The 21,588-nt window shown below is 36.8% G+C and overlaps 1 protein-coding gene across 12 annotated transcripts in view; it reads left to right on the forward strand.

Annotated features, from left to right (window-relative positions):
* The window catches only part of SLC26A8 (solute carrier family 26 member 8), a 169,180-nt gene that overhangs the window by 19,775 nt on the left and 127,817 nt on the right, over window positions 1–21,588 (forward strand). For 9 of the 12 annotated variants that reach the window (XM_074236437.1, XM_074236436.1, XM_074236439.1 and 6 more), the window contains 2 exons: window positions 678–870; window positions 7,076–7,215. In XM_074236437.1, the coding sequence (XP_074092538.1) occupies window positions 678–870; window positions 7,076–7,215 (333 nt within the window). Of the gene's footprint in view, window positions 1–677; window positions 871–6,586; window positions 6,656–7,075; window positions 7,216–21,588 lie in introns of those variants that run through there. The other 3 variants (XM_074236434.1, XM_074236431.1, XM_074236440.1) reach the window with 2 other exon arrangements.

Raw genomic sequence — 21,588 nt, forward strand, 5'->3', positions numbered from 1 at the left:
AGAGAGAGAGAGAGAGAGAGAGAGAGAGAGAGAGAGAGAGAAAGAGAAAATACATGGATAAATAAATTCAAGGGAATAGGGGGAAATAGAATTAAGCATAGGGAAGGTCAGGGATTAGGAAGTGTTAGCAGAACTGAACCTTGAATGAAGCTAAGGATTTTGCGAGGTGGAGACAAGGAGAGTCCATTCTATGAATGGGGAACAGCTTGTTCATAGGCATAGAGACAGAAGTAGAATATGGAGTTGTGTAGTCCAGTTTGACTGAAAGAGTAAGTGAATGAAGAAGGGAAGTGATAGGAAATGTCTGGAAAGATTGGTTGGAGCCAGATTGTGGAAAACTTTAACAATGCCACTGAGGAGTTGGTAATTTTTCTGTTGAGATAATAGGAATCTGATGACATTTCTGACTGTGGAAGTGAACATTATATCTCTGTCTTATAAGGTTTATTTCATTAGTTGGAAAAGAGAGAGAATGAAAATAGGCAGCTCAATTAGGCTAGCAAAAGATGATGCAAGTCTGATTTGGGATAGTAGTTGTAGAATGGAGAGAAGGTATATAATACAGATATTGTAAAAGGAAATTTCTTTTCAATTTAAAAAAAAATCTTCCCTGCTTTGTCTTTAATTCTGTGTAATAGAGATGCTTATTAAGCTTAATTTCTTGTGCATGTATTCAGCAGGATTGTTGCGGCTAGAAAGGAGTACAACAATGGCTTCCAATATTAAACGTAAGGCTAGCAAATACTTCTATGATGTGAAAAGACAAGTGTACAATGAAGAATCTTTTCAAAGAGAGCATAGAAAGAAAGGAGTTTCTTCGGGAAATGTAGATATCAATATCACCACAATTAAACACAAAGTACAGTGCAGGTGAGTACGTTACAAAACAAGGTTGAACACTGAGACCTTTCCAGACTGCTGCAATACTACTACTTCCCTTCCCCATATCCTATATTTCTTGCAGTTAGTACTGTACAATTTAGGATTTGTTATCTAATGACTTTATGTATCTAATGTTTATCTCTCCAACTAGCTAGTAAACTCCTTAAAGGGAGGAACCATGGCTTAAAAGTTACTTTGATACTTGGTACACTTGTTTAGTAATCATAGAATCATAGTATCTATTAGAGTTGAATGGTCCCTCAGGGGCCATCTAGTTCAAGACATAACTGAACAAAAGTATACTTCTCATTATAACATCCCCAATGAGTGATCATTTAATCCTTGATGTTGTCCATTTCACTTTTGCAGAGCTCTTCATTTATAAGGATATTTTCCTTTCATCATTTCTAAATTTGCCTCTCAGAAAACTATTGCTCTTTGTTGTGCCCACTGAAACTAAACAGAATAAATCTAAACTTTCATATGCCTGTGAAACTGTTGTTTAACCATATTTCATGTACTTAATGAAACAAAATTTTTGAACCACATGTATTCCTGATGAATTTCATCTTCTTATGTTTGACCCAATGTTCTGGTCTAACAGAATCTTTTTGGATTTTGACTTTGTCATCCACTTTACTGTATTAACTATTCCTCTTAGCTTTGTGTCATCTGCAAACTTAAGGAATGTTCCAACTGTACCTTTAATTCATTGATAGAAATATTCACTCATGGGGTGGCTAGATGGTGCAATGGATAAAGCACCAGCCCTGGAGTCAGGAGTACCTGGGTTCAAATCCGGTCTCAGAAACTTAATAATTACCTAGCTGTGTGGCCTTGGGCAAGCCACTTAACCCCATTTGCCTTGCAAAAACCTAAAAAAAAATATTCACTCATGGTCAAACGTAGAACTCTGGGGTATCTATATTGTGTCAGATAAATGATGCTCACAGGAATCAAGAGTCCGGAGTCTGAGACAGCAGGAAATGTCTTTATTTCCTCAAGGAAAGGACACATCCCATTGTAAAATAGCATCAGCCAGGGAATGTCAAAAATAAAAAGTTGCTAGCCATTTTTATAGTAATAATAATCCTATCTCTGAGTTCTATCTTATCCCACCAATGGCTGGTAAGACAAGCTCACAATCTTCTTAACTAATATTACCTAACCAGTGCAAAGCAAATTCAATCCTTATTATCCTAATTATTCATAACTAATCTCTATCTTATTGAAAAGTTATAGTTTTCAATCCTTTATTACCATAATTATTCATAGCTTATCTATACCCTATAAAAAGTGAGATTCTACAAAAACCTTATCATGCATTTCCTCTGACCAAATTTGGAGATAGCCAGTCAGAAAAAGAGTAAATTTAATTCTTCTTAAAATTACATTATTTCCAAGAATATGAAAACCAGACAGTGTTTTTTCTCTCCCAGTGAACAACACTAATAAAGGATATAATAATGTATTCATGAGGAAGTTTCACTGAAGGTCTTTCTTACCACCTGTGCATAAGAATGTTTTCATTCTATAAATGAACAACAAAGCCCAAGGGCAAGAGATAGAGAAATTCCATTTTTAAGTAACTGTAGACAACATTAAATCCATGGGAATCTATCTCCCAAGGCAAAACCCAGAAACTGTGTGAGAAAGGTTTTCATGAGGAAACTTCACAGGAGAGCATCTCACATATATGACAGACCTTGAATTTCAAATTCAAATCAAACAATTCATGAGTATTCTCTAATTCTGAATACTCATGATTACATTATTGCTTTACCTTTCTGTCTTTTTTCACAAGAGTAACGTTAGACATTGTCAAATGCTTTGCTAAAAATCTCTCTTTGCTTCAGTCAATTTAGTGACTATCAAAAAAGGAAATAAAATTAGTTGGAGATAATCTGTTTTTGAGGAAGCTATCAGGATCTTTGTGTTCAGTTCTCCTTTTCCCAGATATTCCCAAACTACCCCTTTTAAGTCAACAAATATTCTTTTAAGTACCAAATGTCCCAAGTCATATATAAAGTGTTTAAGATATAGAGAAAAAAACAGAACAGCCCTTGCCTTCAAGTAGCATATATTCTATACCCCTTTAATAATAAATTCCAGAGGTTTCCAGGAATTTATATCAACTTCACTGATCTATAGTATGTATATAGACTATATTATCTTCCCTATTTTGAAAACAGAAACATTTATACTTTAGTTTTTTAATACCTCTTCTTCCATAGCGTTTCAGACATTACTACCAATGTGATTTGGTCATTTCTGCCAAGCACATTCTGAGTAAATACTTGCTGATTAATTGATTAGCTTTAGTTATTTTTTTCTCTAGCCAAACCACCAAAAGATAGATTTGATTTGTTTAGGATTTCATCATAGGCTGAGTTGACTCCAACCTCCAGAGAAATATGTTTCAATGTTCTCATTCACCCCAACATTGTACAGTCAATATCTTGGACCATGATTTTATTTCTTACATTCTCTTATCTGCATCCTCTGACCAGAGCAAACATGTTGACATTTGACTAATTAACTCTATCTATGTCCATACTTTTCTAGAGACTCACCTTAATGTAGATAGACCTCATTTTGTTTTTTTTTCAGTTCTGTTTTCATTGACTTATCAGGCCTTCTTTATGCATTATATCAAACCTCTAAAAGAATGTGCTAGATGCCAAAAGAAGAATACTTAGGCAGGAATTTGAACATGTCAATACCCTCTCCAGTACAGTTGCACTTAGAGCTGTTTTCCCTTCTCCAACACCTTGTTTACTCTGAATTATAGTCGTCAATCACTTCCCCCAGTCCTCTGCCACTCAATTTTTCTCTAATCCTTTGTGTCTATCAAAAGAGATGTTATAGGAGAGGTAATGCTACACTTCATTTCATCTACTACAAATTAAGTCTTTCCTTAATTCCCACTGCTCTTTTTCTCTGAAATCATTTACTCGTAAGTTAAAAATCTTGTCTCCTTTCCCCATTGTGAAACTAAAATCCAAGTTGCCTTTCTTTGCTTATTTGCTTCTTGTACCTTTTAAAATTACTCCTTTCAAAAGATAGACTGTCCTTTTATTTCCTAAATTCTTAGCTATTCTTCTACTGAGAATACTTTTTTCTCATTCATTTCTTTCTTTATTGTCTTTCCTTTTCTCAACTTTTCTTTCTGTTTTTATTTTTTTTAATTTTTACAAGGCAATGGGGTTAAGTGGCTTGCACAAGTCACACAGCTAGGTAATAATTAAGTGTCTGAGGTTGGATTTGAACTCAGGTCCTCCTGACTCCAGGACTGGTGCTCTATCCACTGTGCCACCTAGCTGCCCCCTTCTTTCTATTTTTAAACATATACATTAACTCTGTTAATGAGATTTTTTTCATTTATCTTCACATGTCATTTCTGCCATTCATGCCCATAATATTTGCTATATCACCTTTCCTCAAACTCCAACCCTGTAGTTTAAGCCTTTTGCTCATTCTCACTACTTCACTGTCAACTGATTTCATTATACCATGCCTACATATGGGGAAAAGTGAAAATTCAAACTGGTACATGAGTAAATATCTCCAATTCTAAGCTCTCTACTGCTCTGTGTAATCTTTGTATCAGCAATTCTATTATAAATCAAAGGGCCTGATTTTCTTATTCTTTTTTTACATTGTAATAATTTTATTAATCAAAAAATCCAGTTACATTACCTATTGGAGTAATAATCAACTGAACACTAAATAAAAGCTCTCAACCCTTTTGAAAAAGATAAGAATACAATAACATGGGGCAGTTAGGTGATGCAGTGGATAGAACACCATCCCTTTAGTCAAGAGGACTAAGTTCAATTCTGACCTCAGATTCTTAATAATTACTTAGCTGTGTGACCTTGGGAAAGTCACTTAACCCCATTACTTTGGAAAAAAAGAATGCAGTAACATCAGACATTGTATGGAACTCTGTAAAGTACTTGGCATAAATCATCTTACATTTAAGGCTTCTTAAAACAGTGAAATTGGTAGGATTTTTATTAACTCCAATTAACTCCAATTTAAAAAATGAAATTCTCATTCTTTTAAGCATGCAGGAATTCCTTCCCCCTTCCCCATAACAGTGTTGTGAACTCTCTCTTTTTCCCCCTCTCCACAATCTTTACACCATTCTTCATGGATCTTCAGCATAGCCATCCAACCCCCCCCCCCCCAGTTTCCCAACAGAATGAAGATTAAGTATCAGCTTCACACTTTTGATGCTACTTTTATGGTGCAATATGAAAAAATAATCTCCAGTGTCCTCTTCCCTCAGTCATTGCTATTGCTCTTGTTTTTAGTCCTTTTTCTTTGCTTCTAATTACCAAATCAACTCGCTGAAGAAACTTGGGGTGAAATACTTTATATTTGCCTCAAACAGGAGCTGGAAAAGGGAAGGGGAAATTATCCTAGCACTCATCATATGCATATACTGCCATGATTAGAGAGAGTCATTTCTATTCCTGCTTCTGAATCAAAATTTCTCTTAGCCTAACATCTATAGATTGACTGTTTTCATCAGCCTAGCAACTGCTAGACTGAATAAAATTTTATGGTAAAAGATATAATTGTTGAATGTATTGCTTTCTCCCTGCATTTGCCTATGTCTCTGTTAGTTGTTAATAATTTGTTATCCAACAACAGCTTTTCTTTTTTTTTTGCAAGGCAATGGGGGTTAAGTGACTTGCCCAAGGTCACACAGCTAGGTAATTTTCTAGGTAATTTTTAAGTGTCTGAGGTCAAATTTGAACTCAGTCCTCCTGACTCCAGGGCCGGTGCTCTATTCACTATGCCATCTAGCTGCCCCTAACAACAGTAGCTTTTCAATGAGAAACCTCTAATGTCTTTGCTTTTAAATTCTTTATCGATATCATCATTTCTCTTATGCTATATGTAGCCTGGAGCCTCTGGATTAGCAGAACTAAAAAGTAAGGAAATTTGATATTTTCTTGCCTACTTCTTTTTAACTCCTACTAATATTATTTTCCTAGATCATCTTACTTTACTATCATGTTTTTTCTGACCATGACCATACTTTTCTGAGTTCATTATAGACATAATTTCTGATAAGAGTAGTCATCATTCCATCACATTTCTTTATCTCAATTTGTTTATATATATTTACTAATCAGTGGCCATCTCTTTTGTTTTTATTCTACAAAATGTGTCTATAAATATTTTGGTATGTTTACAACCTTTCTGTTTTGGCATTTACTTTTTTGAACTCTGTCTTTCAGAGGGATCTCTGGATCAAAAAAGATAGGCATTTTTGGTTAGCATAATTCCAAATTTATTTGGGAAAATTCATTTAAACCAAAATATTTAATAATTCTCTCCATATCCACAAGGAATAGACAAATTTATTGGCAGAAGTTAGCTAAAACTCCTCCCTAGCATTGTGTGAGAATTAGAAAGGTATTGAGTAGGAGAGTAAAGAGAGAAGAGCAAGTATAAGAAGTTGGTAGCTTCTTGATTATGACTTCATTTTTTATTTGATGCACTGAGAATCTAGAATTTTAGAGTTGTAGTCCAATGTAAATATAAACAGAGTACTCTAAAACTTAATGGAAAACTTTTTAAAAAGTTTTTCTCATACCATTATCCTCCTTTAATAGCACAAGAAATATGTATTAATCTTCTTCTTGTCTTCCTGTGTATTCCAGATTTCTCAAATTTAGAGATTATAACTTCTTCATGTTCTGCAAGTCTCTTCATGTTCTAGGACAAAGACAAAGCACTTAGGATTTTGTAGAGTGTATGTATAAAGGTCCAAGTAAAATCGTTAATTGATCATTTTGAGAATGAATTGTGGTATCTCATCTGTCTCCCATGTCAGTAGACAGAAACAAAATTCTAAGCTGCTCCACTAGACAGCTCTCCTCTTTACTCATGAATGTTATCATGAAAAAGGGTAAAAGGATTGAGTGCTTTATTCTTCCTCTGGAACACCCAAACAAGCTCTCAAATAACAGGCTCAAAAACTTTCATTTAATCAAATTAATGCTCTCCAAACTGTGTGTCTAACACCAAACATAACACAGATCAAGTCCACATTTTGGGACAGACAATTCCCAATTCTTGAATAGCCCACACAACTGATATGTATAGGAAGATAGGGAGGACTAGTTTTTTGAGTTCTGGAGAATATAATTAGGACTATTCTTCTTCCTCACAGGTGCTCATGGAAGAGATTTAAAAGAGAAATTTTTGGCATCTTTCCCTTCCTAGAATGGATGTGTGTTTACCGATTCAAGGACTGGCTTCTTGGAGATTTGCTTGCTGGCTTAAATGTTGGCCTTGTACAGGTTCCCCAAGGTAAGGAAGTTGTGAAGAAGAAGGAGAGATCACTGGACTTAGAGCTTTCCCCTCTTGTTCATAGATAGTAGTGATTTGTACTGGTTGAATAAAAAGGAAAATAATTTACCATCATTAATTTGACCATTTGCTAATATTCTAACTCTCTCTTATATGGTTCTGAAAGATCCAATTCAACCTGAAACCCCAAGAACTTTCTAAAAGAATGTAAAATCTCCAAATAATCCTGTAATTTCTTTTTTTCCTCTGTTGTTCCAAGGATAGCCCAGAAGCAGGCATCATGTGGCCCTTCCAGATTAAAATTGCTCAACTGACTCTAAACTTTCACTTCAGAAAGTTTAGGGTTCCCTAGGGATCCCTAATGGCTATTCTGAGGCCTTTGACAAAGTCTTTGATCCATAATCATCCAGTTTACCCTTCTAGTAGCACCTCAAGTTGATTAATTTTTGAAGCACACTCAATTGAAACAAAGTCTTTAATTGTGATATCCTTTAAAAAATAAGCAGACTCTTAGGGTTTATGAGTAGTAGTAAATTAAGTTCTTTATTAATAATAATATTTGCCTTCATTTTTTTAGGTTTTTGCAAGGCAATGGGGTTAAGTGGCTTGCCCAAGGCCACACAGCTAGGTAATTATTAAGTGTCTGAGGCTGGATTTGAAGTCAGGTACTCCTAACTTCAGGGCCGGTGTGCTCTATCCACTGCACCACCTAGCCACCCCTGTCCTTCATTTTCAAAGAAGACCATGACATTGGGGAGCTGATGCCATGATAAGCAAGTAGATTGAGGAGGATATCATGCTAAGTCACTTTCTCCTCCAGAGCCATCTGAGTCCAATGGCCAGATATGAATCAGGATGATTGGAGATGGTCCTGGTTGCAGGGTAGTCATTGTTAAGAGACTTGCCCAAGGTCCCACACAGCTAGTAAGAGTCAAGTATCTGAGGCTGGATTCAAACTCCCATCCTCCTAAATCCAATGCCAGTGTTCTATCCATTATGAAACTGCTCATTAGCTCTTTATTACAGCACTGGTGAAGGGCACTTGTGCATCTGTCACTGATTCATCTCAGTTTCTGAATCACAGTGGGGTTTTTTTAGGCTTTTGCTAGGCAATGGAGTTAAGTGGCTTGCCCAAGGCCACACAGCTAGGTAATTATTAAGTGTCTGAGGTCAGATTTGAACTCAGGTCCTCCTGACTCCAGGGCTGGTGCTCTATCCACTGTGCCACCTAGCCGCCCCACAGTGTTGTTTAATATAAAAATTTTAATTGACTTTGGAGCATGTATTTATACTGGAATATGATTTTAATGCTAATGATTTGTAATACTTTCAAATAAATAAATAAATAAATAGACCCCAAAAATGAAGCTACATTTCATCTAAACTTATTCAATACTTCCTGGAATGGTGATAACCTAGGGTTTTTGCAGGTTCTTCTGGGAGAACATAAACCCCTAGTGAAATCTGGAAATACTGAGTTGATTGGATTCAAAAACCATTTCCCAAGTTATAAAGGAACTTTAATCTATGTTAATGGAGATAGTCTCCATGCTGGACAAATCAGGTATTTGAAATTTTGAGGTAAGAAAAAGACCTTAATAAGTAAGTGCTAGTCTAATTTTTCATTTCTGTTCCACTTCTTAACTCCTCCTTACAACCCAGTTTAATTTGGAAATAATCACTTCATCTGTTGGAGTAATACAAATATAATACATTAACTTCCCCTGAGCAACAGGGACAATTCTAAATGTTTGGATTTTAAAAAGCATCCTTACTGTGCTTCAGGCTGTTGGCTGTAAATAAGTATCTAAAGAAGGAGTTTATGATGTTAAACAGACAAATGGTGAAGAAAAGCAGACTCAGGGGCAACTAGGGGGCACAATGGATAGAGCACCAGCCCTGGAGTCAGGAGGACCTGAGTTCAAATGTGACCTCAGACACTTAATAATTGCCTAGCTGTGTGATCTTGCGCAAGTCACTTAACCCCATTGCCTTAAATAAATACACTTTTTTAAAAAAAAGAAAAGCATACTTCAAGACTTTGATAGATCTATGATTAAATTAAGCACTCCTTCCAATACTGCAGATTATAGTATTCACCCATGCCTTTACATCTGCTGTGATTCTTGCCTAGTCTTGTCTTGTTTCATAAGCCTTTGGGGGAATAGGGAAGTTGCATCCAAAACATTGGGAATCTTCTTCTAGATCTTCAAACAATTGGTCTGAGAAACACATAAGATCCCCTTTTCTGTGTCCCTGACCCATTTCCTATTTTGACTGGACAACTCTGACATCTTTTACATTACTTTTGGTGCTTATTTCTTCACTGGTATTCTTTTACAGCCAATTCACATTGACCCCTTGTGTCTCTATTCCTTTGGGTGACCTGCAACAGTAATTCTGTAGACTGTAGCATTTTATGATTTGTGTCATTGGAAGAATATTGGTGTTTAAAATAGACTTTAATAAAGAAGCTTAGAATTGTAAAAGCTGAACAGTTTTGTCAAGCAATCTAGCTTGCTTATTTTCTCCCAATTCAGTTCTGTACCAAACATAATATCATTCGCAAACTGGAACATCCAAGAAATTCTTCCATTTGGATTCTATGCTGGACATCCTTCTGTCAATGGTAAACATTTTGGGCAAGCTGAGATCTACCTAGTGATAATAACCAGACAGTCATCAAACAAAGCTATTTCTGGTGTGCCTGAATGGTTTTAACATATGTAGGGAAGATTGCTGGATGGGAGAGAGAGATATACCTTGTTTGGCCCTATTCAATCCCTCAACACCTCTCACTTGAACTCATGAACAATCTTCCTGTCTCCATTCTTTCATCTCCAATATGTCCTCCATATAGCTATCAAAGAAAACACAAATCTAACCATGTTACTTCTCTATAAAATATCTTCAGTAGTTTCCTATTCCTTCTAAAATAAAATACAAAATCCTTAGCCTGACATTTATTGCTCTTTGCACTCTCAGTCTGTCTTCATATTTTTTCCCATCACACACTCTCCATTCTAGTCAAACTGACTAACTGGTTGTTCTTCATACATAATGTTTTATTTCCTACCTCAAACTGTGCCTTTTCATAGGTAGTCTCCTGCATTTGAAATGTTCTTGTAGTGAGTGAGGGCTAGGTACCAAAGTGGATACAGGAGTGGTCTGTAATCTGGAAACCCAACCAAATCTAAACTCATCACTTAACTAGCTGTATGACCCTAGACAAGCTACTCTCTGTCTCGGTTTCCTTTTCTGTAAAATGAGGTTGATAATAGAACTTACCTGGCAGGACTGTACACTTGAGAAATCTTAAAAGTGAATCAAATTCATGAAGAGGAATTTAGGCCCAGCACTCTATCCACTGTACTACCTTCCCTTTTCTTAAATGTAGTGCTCAGAATTGAATCCAGTACTCCAGATGTGCTCTGCCAGAAAAAAGTGTCACCCTTACCTCCCTGACATTTTTCTTATTAATGAACTAAGTTTCTTGATTTCTATATCATAGTTTTCAATTCTATGTTACAGGCTTATATTTCTGTCTAAGGTATTTTCTTAACTCTCTCCTTTACTTTTTCCTATCACTCGAGAAATCTCTTCATTCTGTTTACTTCATTCAAGTTTACTCAGGAACACTGGAAGTACCTTCCAGATCTAGATTGATGAGTTCATTCCCAAATTTCCAGTTTTAGAAGGAAATCTAGGCCAGTCTGTCTTTATTATTATACAGGCTGAACTATATCCCAAATTTTCTCTTCCATCCCCCTGCCCAGTTTACTACCATCTTTTAGTGTCCAGGCCTCTTTGCTTCTATCCTGCACCAAATTCTCTGCAGAATTACAATCTCTCCTCTTCATCTGCCTTTCAAATATCTCAAACTGGATATTTGATAGACATTTTAAACTCCAAATTTCCAAAATGGAGTTCATTATCTTTTCTCCTAAAACATTTTCCTTCTTCCTCTTCCCTCTCCCCATTACTATGGAGGGCAACATTGTTCTCCCAGTCCTTCAGACTCAAAACCCGATGCCTCACTATCTCTCTCTAATCTGTTAACAAAGTCTGTTGGTTTCACTTTTGCAACATTTCTCTCAGATTTGTCTCCTCTCCTATGTCACTGTCACCATCACTCTATATAAGCCCTCATCTCACACCTGCTGGTGGATCAGTCAGCCTTGTGTTTCCACTCCAATCCATTATTCAACCACCATAGTAATTTTCCTAAAGAACTAGTCTGAATTTGTCATGACCCTATTCAGTAAACTCCAGTGATTACCTGTTGCTTCCAAGAGGAAGTTTGACATTCACAACCCTTTATAAAGTAGTTCTCTCCTACTTTTTTCCAGTCTTTTTATATCTTACTTCCAGACACATACTCCTTTTAAACAGTGACATTAGCCTCTTGGCTATTCCACAAATAAGACACACAACTACATCTCTTGACTCCAAGCATTTTCCCATGCCTAGAAAGCTTTCCCTTCTCTGCTATTCCTTCTCAACTTTACCTTTGACCTCCTTGCTTTCCTTTAAGTCCCAACTAAAATCTCACCTTCTTTAGGGATCCTTTTCCAACCCCCCTTAATTCTAATATTTATCTCGTACATTTGTTTATAATTTGCTTTCATTAGATTGTAGGTGACTTGAGTGTGGAGATTGTCTTTTGCCTCTTTTTTTTAAAAAATCCTCAGAGCAGAGCATAGTACCTGGCATGTAAATAGGGCTTAGTAAATGTTTATGGATTAATTGGATTTTTCCCCCTTGTAAACACCTTGAGGGCAGGAAGTAGTTTTCATTCACTTGTACTTGATTCCTACCACTTAATACAGTGCCTGTGCTAAGCATTAGCACTTAATAAATGTTTATTGATTGACTAATGTCACTCACATTGACAGGCTCTAACAAGCTATGGCATATGCAGTACCCATATTGTTTTGGCAGATGCCTAAAAGAGGTTGATGAACAAGCCTCAAATCTATCAGTGAGTTGGGGATGTCTGCTTCAAGAATGTGAAGGCATCCCCAGATGGAATGAATAGATGAGAATAGTTTTTTCCTTTTGACATGAAGGTGAATGAAAGCAAGCATTGTAGAGAGCTTAGAGGTTGGTCAGGCATCAGAGATACCAAGGACATCTACTGCATCCCAGGCTATCATTAATATTTCTGATGCTTGTCTTGCCACTGGACTTGAATGACTCTGGAAGAGAGAGACTGAAACTCTTGCCTCCTTTGAATACATTTCTCTCAAAAGTCAAAACATCGTCATGTAATATTATCTGTCCTCAATGTAAAAGAATGAAAAACTATATATTTCAAATATTATTGTTATTCCAAACCCAAGGTGAATTTTGGAATATGTGTTCACTAATCCTATAAAGTTGACATTTTTATGTCTTAGTTGATATAGCTGTGATGGATTTTTATTTTATGTTTTAAGTCTCTTATTATATGTGCTTATAAGTTCTTTGCATTTCTTTTATGGTAGAAAAAATAGATAAGCTGTCCTATACCTGATGTTTCCCTAAATGTAAGTCAACTTTACATTTAGATAGGAACCATACACTTAAGTTTTCTTTAGAGATTTTCCCCAGAACTCTGGGAGCAGTAAGCCAGAGAGTGTAAAAACATTTTGATTCCCTTTCTTTTAGGTGTCAGGCTCTTCCAGGATTGAACTGAGCCTTTGGTAAATATGTCAATATTCCTTTGCCTTTTTGGGGTAGTAATATTTTCTGTGATTTTTTTTCAAATTTGGTATACTTTTCAGATAACTTTCAGATAACTAATCCTTTTAATGCCTTAAAAATTAACTTGCCTTCAAAAAAGAACCTATAGTTCTTTGGTATAGATATATATTCTTTTTATCCATTTTCATCTCTATTTTTTTAAAAAAAACATTATTTAAGGCAATAGGGTTGAGTGATTTGCCTAAGTTCACACAGCTAGGCAATTATTAAATGTCTGAGACTGGATTTGAACTCAGGTCATCTTGACTTCAAGGCTGGTACTCTATCCACTGAACCACCCAGCTGCCCCCTTCATCTCTATTTTTAATCCCTCTTAGAGTACATTTTGGGACTATGATATTTGCACTTAAATATGATGCCTCTACAAGCATTGATGAAGAAAATGGTCTTAGGAAATTTCTCATTTTTTTCTATTTGTTGTCCTAATTTTATTCTTACATGATCTTAGAATGATTTGTATTGTTTATATTTTTCACTAAACTTTCTTAAACATATAGGTTATTTTCCTTTTTGCTTTGCATTGCTTTTGGAATACTGACATAGTAGTGGCATGACTAGGTCAAAGGGTTTACATGGTTTCATAGTCCTTTGGGCGTGGTTCTAAATTGCACTACAGAATGGTTGAATCATTTCACAATTCCTCCAACAGTATATTAATGTCTTATTTTCCCTACATTCCTTCTAACCTTTGTCATTTTCCTTTTCTGCCCTAATAGTTAATCTAATCGGTATATGGTAGTACCTCAGAATTGTTTTAATTTGCATTTCTCCAATCAATAGTGAGTTAGAATTTTTTTTAATATGGCTATAGATAACATTGATAATATCCATACAAAAACCATTCATATCTTTTGATCATTTATTAGTTGAGGAAAAGCTCTCATTTTTTTATAAATCTGACTCAATTCTTTATATTTGAGAAATGAGACCTTTATCAGACAAACTTGTGTCAATATTTCCCCCCACATTTACTTTTGTTAACTGTATTTCCCTGCATCCTATTCTCCCTACCCATTTATTCTATTCTTTTTCTCTCTCTGTCCCTCCTCAACAGTATTTTGCTTCTGACTAGCTCCTCCCCCAACATGTCTTCCCTTCTATCACACCTTCTCTCCTTTTCTCCTATCTGTGTATCTTGTTCCCTCTTTGAGCCAATTCTGATGAGAATAAAATTCACTCATTGCTCCTTACTGCTCCCACCCCACTTCTCCACTGCCAAAGTTTTGTCTTGCCTCTTTTATGTAAAATAATTTACCCATTCTACATGCCTTTTCCCTTTCTCCCAGTATATATATTTCTTTCTCACCCTTAATTTTATTTTTTAAAGATATCCCTTCATATTTGACTTTCACTTGTGCCCTATCTATATATACTTCTTCTAACTGCCCTAATAAATAAGAAAGTTTGTATGAGTTACAATGTTATTTTCCCATGCAGGATTATAACTAGTCAACATTATTAAGTTCCTTATGATTTCCCTTTCCTGATTACCTTTTTATGTTTCAGTTGAGTTGCATATTTAAAAATCAAATTTTCTATTCAACTCTGGTCTTTTTCAATAATTTTTAAATTCTCCCTTCTGGTTCTATTTTCCAGGTCAGTTGTCTTTCCAGTGAGATATTTCAAATGGTCTTCTAGTTATTCATTCTTTTGGATTTGTTTCATTGTTTCTCAATTTCTCATAAAATCATTAACTTCCCTTTGCTTAATTCTAAATTTCAGAAATTATTATCTTTGAAGTTTTAAACCTCCTTTTCCATTTGACCATTTGTACTTTGTGTCTCTTTTTCCATTTGTCCAATTTTGTTCATTGGCTTTTCCCATTTAACTTAGTCTGGTTTTTAAGATGTTCTTTTCTTCAGTAATTTTTTGTGTCTCCCTTACCAAACTGCTGACTCATTTTCCATGAATTTCTTGCATCATTCTCATTTCTTTTCTCAATTTTTCCTCTTTCTCACTTACTTGATTTTCAAAATCCTTTTTGAGCTCTTTCGTGGCTTGAGATAAAATCATATTTTTCTTGGAGACTTTGGATTTAGGAGCTTTTGACTTAATCTTCTGAATGTGTACTTTGATTTTCCTTATCATAATAGTAACTTTTTAAGGTCAGATCTTTTTTTTTTCAGTTGTATGCTCATTTCCTCAACCTATGACTTAATTTTAGCACTTTGTTAAGGTAGCCCACATACCACCCCTTAGGCCCAGCATCTACCTTGCCCTGTGGTCCTGGACAGGCCTTCCAATCCCAGCCCCTGGCAAGAAGTAAAAAAGAAAATATCTAGAAAATATCTAACCATTCTCGCCCCCTGAGTCCATCCTCTCCTCCATCACTCACGTTACCCCCCCTTCCCCCTGTCCCCCCACTCCTTCTTACTCCAGATGCCTATACCCCATTGAGTATATATGCTGTTTCCTCTCCTAGCCAGCTCTGATGAGAGCGAAGATTCCCTCATTCCCCCTTGCCTTCCCCCCTTCCATATCATTGCAATAGCTCATTGTGATAAAGAAAAATCTTATTATATGAAATATCTTGGCCTATTCCCCCTCTCCTTTTTCTTTCTCCCATTACATTTCCTTTTTTTCTATTGACTCCATTTTTACTCCATATTTTATCTTCAAATTCAGCTTTCTCCTGTGCTTCAACTATAAAAGCTCCCTCTACCTGCTCTATTAACTGAGAAGGTTCATATGAGTATTATCAGTGTCATTTTTCTATGCAGGAATACATGCAGTTCATCATCATTAAGTCCCTCATATTTTTCCCCCTCTCCTCCAAATCTCTATGCTTCACCTGAGTCCTGTATCTGAAGATCAAACCTTCTGTTCAGCTCTTGCCATTTCAACAGGAACATTTGAAATTAACGTCAAGGCTCTTTTCCTGATCATGTCTTTCAGGTATTCCAATAATTTTTAAATTATCTTTCCTAAGTCTGTTTTCCATATCAGTTGTTTTTTCAATGAGATGTTTCACATTTTCTTCTAATTTTTTATTTTTTTGGTTTGAAGTATTGATTCCTGATTTCTGGTAAATTCATCAATCTCCCTGAATTCTATTCTTTGTCTGAAGGATTTGTTCTCCTCAGAGTTTTCTTATCTCTTTTTCCATCTGGCCAATTTTGCTTTTTAAAGCATTCTTCTCCTCAATAACTTTTTGAACTGTTTTATCCATTTGACCCAAGCTGGTTTTTAGCATGCTATTTTCTTCAGCATTTTTTTGGATTTCCTTGACTAAGCTGCTGACTTCATTTTCATGTTTTTCCTGCATCTCTTTCATTTCTTTTCCCAGTTTTTCTTCTATCTCCCTCATTTGATTTTCAAAGTCTTTTTGAGCTCTGTCATAGCCTGAGCCCAATTTCTGTTTTTCTTGGAGTCTTTAGATGCAGGAATTTGTGCTTCCTCATCTTCAGACTGAGTGTTTTGATCCTTCTTGGGCTCATTTGCAAAATATTTCTCAATGGTGTTCCTCTTGTTTCTCTGCTTGCTCATTTTCCCAGCCTGAGCCTGTTTTGGGGGTGCTTCCTGAGCTTTTTTGGGACATTCCCACAAGGATCTCAGTGTGTGAGGCTCTGTCCTCCCTCCTGGTCTGTGAATGATCATAACCGCCCCCCTCTGCCACAGGGCTGAGGTGGGGGGGCCGTGCTGTTCTATTGGGGGGCCTAGACTGCGATGAGAATCTGAATGTGGTCAGAACCCCAGAGTCCTATTCCAGGGGCAGAGGACAGAGCTCTGTAGTCTCTCTCCACTCCCCTCCTTAGGTTCAATGGGCTCATGCCCTGGGGGCTCCTGCTTACCAGCCTGCTTCTGTCTCCTGAATCTGGACTGCCTTGGCCACGCTGCTTGCTGTGTGCCCTGAGGACTGGGCTTCACGTATTCGCTCTGGCAGAGGTCCCTTTCTCTGTTCCCCCAAGTTGTACCCAGTACTTCCTAGGGCGTAGGTCAGGAAACTCCCCTGCCATTGTGAGCCATGGCTCCCAGCACCCTGGGACTGCCTCTGGGAGGCTGAAGTTCTTTCTCTCTGGTGGGCCACCCCTCTGGTGGGCTCCCCCTCCAACCCTGGGGAGCAGAGCCTTTCTGCTCTTTTCCAGGTTACCTTGAGTAGGAGAACTGCCTCACTGGGTCCCTCTGTGGGTTCTGTCTCTCGAAAATTTAGAGTCCTTAGTTTGTAAGTTTTATGAGAGAGTGCCTAAGAGGTGATCCTGTCTTGTCACTATCTTGGCTCTGCCCCCTGCTCCTTTTCTTTCTCGTACTCAGGACTATGAACCAGATCTCAGGTATGGGCAAAACAACAGAGTCCTGCCTCAGTAGTAATAAAGAGACCCTTTAATCTCCTTCTGACCCACTGGGCTGAGAGCTCCAGAAATAACAGCTGATGATGATGATTCAGTGGTTCCCAAGGCCTGCTCCTGGTCTGCTAGGGTCAGGTCTGCACAATTGAGACCTTCCCTGAACTGTGTTCTACTACCCACACCTTGGAGCTTGATAGATTTTTTTCTGCTGACCTTCCAAATTGTCTTTGCTGTCTCTGGGCTGAGAGGTCTGGAAATCACCACTGCTGCCACTGATTCAGTCACTGAATTGCTGGGACTGATCTGTATTGATCTCTTCACTCTGGTGCAATAGATCTTTCCTCTAAGTTGTCTTGGGCTGAAAAATTGTTTTACTCTTTTTTTTTGAGTTCTGCCATTCTAGAATTGTTTAGTGTCATTATTTAAATGTATTTGGAGGGGTTTGGGGGAGAGCTTAGGTGACTCCTTGCCTTTATTCTGCCATCTTGGCTTTGCCCCCTACAGCCTATTGATTATAAGCTCAAATATTATTTTGTCTTTAGCTCATCCATTAAATTTTATATTTTTTACATAAATTTTATAGTGAGGGGCAGCTAGGTGGTGTAGTGGATAAAGCACCAGCCTTGGAGTCAGGAGTACCTGGGTTCAAATCCGGTCTCAGACACTTAATAATTACCTAGCTGTGTGGCCTTGGGCAAGCCACTTAACCCCATTTGCCTTGCAAAAAAACCTAAAAAAAATAAATAAATTTTATAGTGTACAAAATTATTAGTAGAGTACTAAGAAAATACACAGAGGGAGGGTATATATATATATATATATATATATATATATATATATATGTATATATATATATATATATTCTCAAAAATATTTTAATCATACACAATCAAAAAAATTTGGAGACAACTGATCTAAGGTCACCTGAACATATGGGTCAGCCCTTTGTGATTCAAGTGCTCTATAGTTAATGTATGTTTGAGCACCATTTTCTTCAGTAGTCCCTCTAATCTAACTTCAAAATAAGAGGCCTTTTCTGCCTCAGAGAGAGAGAGGAATTTAACTATCTTACATGTCCTTTGTCCTTCAGATCACATGCAGAGCTGAAAAACATTCACAGTAAGAGAAAGCAAGTCCATTTTCAAACAGGTAGATATCTAAGGCAGGTCCTACCACATTCTAGTGAGCACCTCTGGTTTTTTGGTTTGTTATTTTTTCTTTAAATTTTTTTGTGGGACAATAGAATTAAGTGACTTGCCCAATGTTATACAGCTATTAAATATCAAGTGTCTAAGGGTGAATCTGAAGTCAAGCACTCCTGAATCCAGGGCTACTGGATTTTGTATCACTGTACCACCTAGCTATCCCTGAGCACTTAGTGTTTTTCTTCAATCTATCACTGTAGATACAAATATAAAATGTCTTACTCAGCAATTCTTTGCTAAGAGAAGACTTGGAACCCATCCTAGGCTTCTCCTTGTTATTTGACAAATTTCCTAAAAGATAGAGAAGTGAAAGAACCAACCTTCTTTTCCCAGGGTGAAGGGCTTGTGCCTAAGCACCCTGCTACACATGTAACATAGCAAAATCAGAGTCCAATGGACATATCTTTGTAATAAGAACAACATTAAAAATATGAATACTTAGTACTTAAATGGCACATTAAGGTCTGCAAAGGACTTTATAAATGTTATCTCATTTGATCCTCCAGACAAACCTGGGAGATTAAGTATGGTATTATTATATCCATAATACAGATTTAAAATCTGGGACAGAAAGGGCTTAAGTAATTTGCTCAGTCACACATGTAGTTTCTGAGGTAAAATCTGAACTCAGAGCTTCTTGACTACAAGTGCTCTACATTGATCAGAGAGTATGGCAACAATGAAATCCAGGAGCAAAGATCAAAGAACTGAGAATTAAAAATAAACAGTGGAACTAAAAACAAAGCAAATTAAGAAAAGGGGGCTGGCATACTGGTAAAGCTGTTTGTTGCACCTCCTAATTTATAAGCAATCTGTGACCTTTTAATCTAAGAAGTAAAGAGTTAGTGTTGTCTTTCTTGATGGAGTGGAAAGATTACTGGATATGGAGTAGGAGAAGTGGGTTCAAATCCTAGCTCTTCTACTTACTACTGGTGTGATATTAGGCAAATCACAAAAATGAGAAGCCATTTTATTTTAAGTTCAGTCACCTCTAAGGTACCTGTTAAGGTACCTTTAACCTTATTTTATTCAAGATCCAGAACTGTTCTGATGAACAGAAGCATAGAAAGAGAAATTCAGAGCATAAAAGCATGAACTTGATATGAGAAGCTTACTAGTTAACTTTAGAGGTTTGGATTTCTAACAGCCCCATCAAAGGAAACTAGTATTAAAGAGATTAATTCTATGAAAATACAAAAGCAGTGGACCTGGAATCAGGAGGACCTGAGTTTAAATCCCATCTCAGACACTTGACACTTACAAGTTGTGTGACCCTGGGCAAGTCACTTAATTCTGTTTGTCTCACATCCAGGGTCAGTCATCTCCAGTCATCCTGATTCAAATCTGGTCACTGGACCCAGATGGCTTCAGAGAAGAAAGTGAGGCTGGTGACAGTACAGCACCCCCTGACCCAAATCCAATTCACATGTATATCATGGCATCACCTCCAAGATATTATAATTTTCTTTGAGAATGGAGGACAAATTGCATCACCTCCAAGATGTCATGGTCTAATTTGAGAAAAAAGAATTAAACAGTATACAAAAGCAATTAAATATAACCATTATCTTTCCTTGCCAATATTGACTGTAGCTCTGGGAAATCTTCCCCAGGACTGCATTTTTGGTGTTTTTGTTTTTTTAAACACTAAGCAAAGGTCCTATAGTTATCCAATTAGATATGCTTTGCCAAAGTTTCTGAACTTCCTTTTCATCCTTGCTTAAAATGGAGGCTTCACATTTGCATTGATTCTTATACATCTTCATCTTCCACTCTTTTTTTTAAATTTGTAATTGTCATAACTTTTCATTCTTCTCTTTCATTTTTAACTTTCCTCCCATGCTCAACTGTGTTATTTAATAGTCAACCAAAACATGTAACTATTGTTTCATTTTCCCCACACCCACATCCACAACCACACATTCACCACCATTGAAATAGTGACTGGTTAATCCCAGTTGAAAATTATAGATTGATTAAAAGACTTAATTGGATAATCCAGGTCTAGTTCAGGCTCTTTGCTTTTGTTGACTTTTCAGGACAAAGAGTGCTCTCAGATTGACCTTTTCCTTATGATTTTCTCAGGTAGTTTGATTTTTAAATGTCCATCTTTTTGTCTTTCAAAAGAATGCTTTACTTTATTGGGAAGCTGATTTAGGGATGGGGTTTTGTACCTCTTAATTTTTCATCTTCTTTCTTGTTTTTATAAAAAGAAATTCTTGTGAAATTCAGATTGGTATTTTTTGATATGTGAAGTCTCTTGAGTGCTTTTAAGAATGTCTCCTTGCCATTATAATCTTGGAACTTGACAGTGATGTTTCTTTTGTGTATGCTTGTATCATAGACTTTTTTTTTTGACATTTTAACATTTTAATTTGTTTTCCAATTATATACAATAGTAATATGTACCCATCATTTTTTGCAAGGCTCTGAATTCTACAATTTTCTCCCCACCCTCCCTTCCCCTCCCCCCCACAGAAGGTAGTCTGATAGTCTCTACATTATTTCCATGCCATACATTGATGTAAATCGAATGTGTTATAAGAATAAACATAAACCCCCTCCCCCCCCAAGAAGATGAGAAACCTTCAAGAAGAGAGAGAGAGAGAGAGAGAGAGAGAGAGAGAGAGAGAGAGAGAGAGAGAGAGAATTGTAATTCAGTCTGTGTTCAGATTTCAATGGCTCAGTCTCTGGGATGAATTGCTTTCTTTATCATAAGTACACCAGAGAAGCTGCTTCAATATTTTTCCCACAGTTGCTCTTACTAGCTGTACTTACACTCTCTTTCTCCACAGTATCATTTATTCTATTCTCTCTCTCCTTTCATGCTGACCCTGTCCAAAAGTGTGTTGTATCTGAGTACCCTCTCCCTCAATATTCCCTCTCTTCTATCACCTATCCCCCCATTCCCCCTTATTCCATCCCTTCTCATTTTTCTCTAGGGTAAGATAGATTTCCTCACCCTATTAAGTGTGTATGTTATTTCCTCTCTGATGAGAATGAAGGCTCACTCATTCATTCCCCCTTGCCTTCCCCACCTCCACTCCATTGAGAAAGCTTTCTTGACTCTTTTTTTTAGGTTTTTGCAAGGCAAATGGGGTTAAGTGGCTTGCCCAAGGCCACACAGCTAGGTAATT

Source organism: Macrotis lagotis, chromosome 5 (genome assembly GCF_037893015.1).
Source record: "Macrotis lagotis isolate mMagLag1 chromosome 5, bilby.v1.9.chrom.fasta, whole genome shotgun sequence".
NCBI classification, from domain to species: Eukaryota; Metazoa; Chordata; class Mammalia; order Peramelemorphia; family Peramelidae; genus Macrotis; species Macrotis lagotis.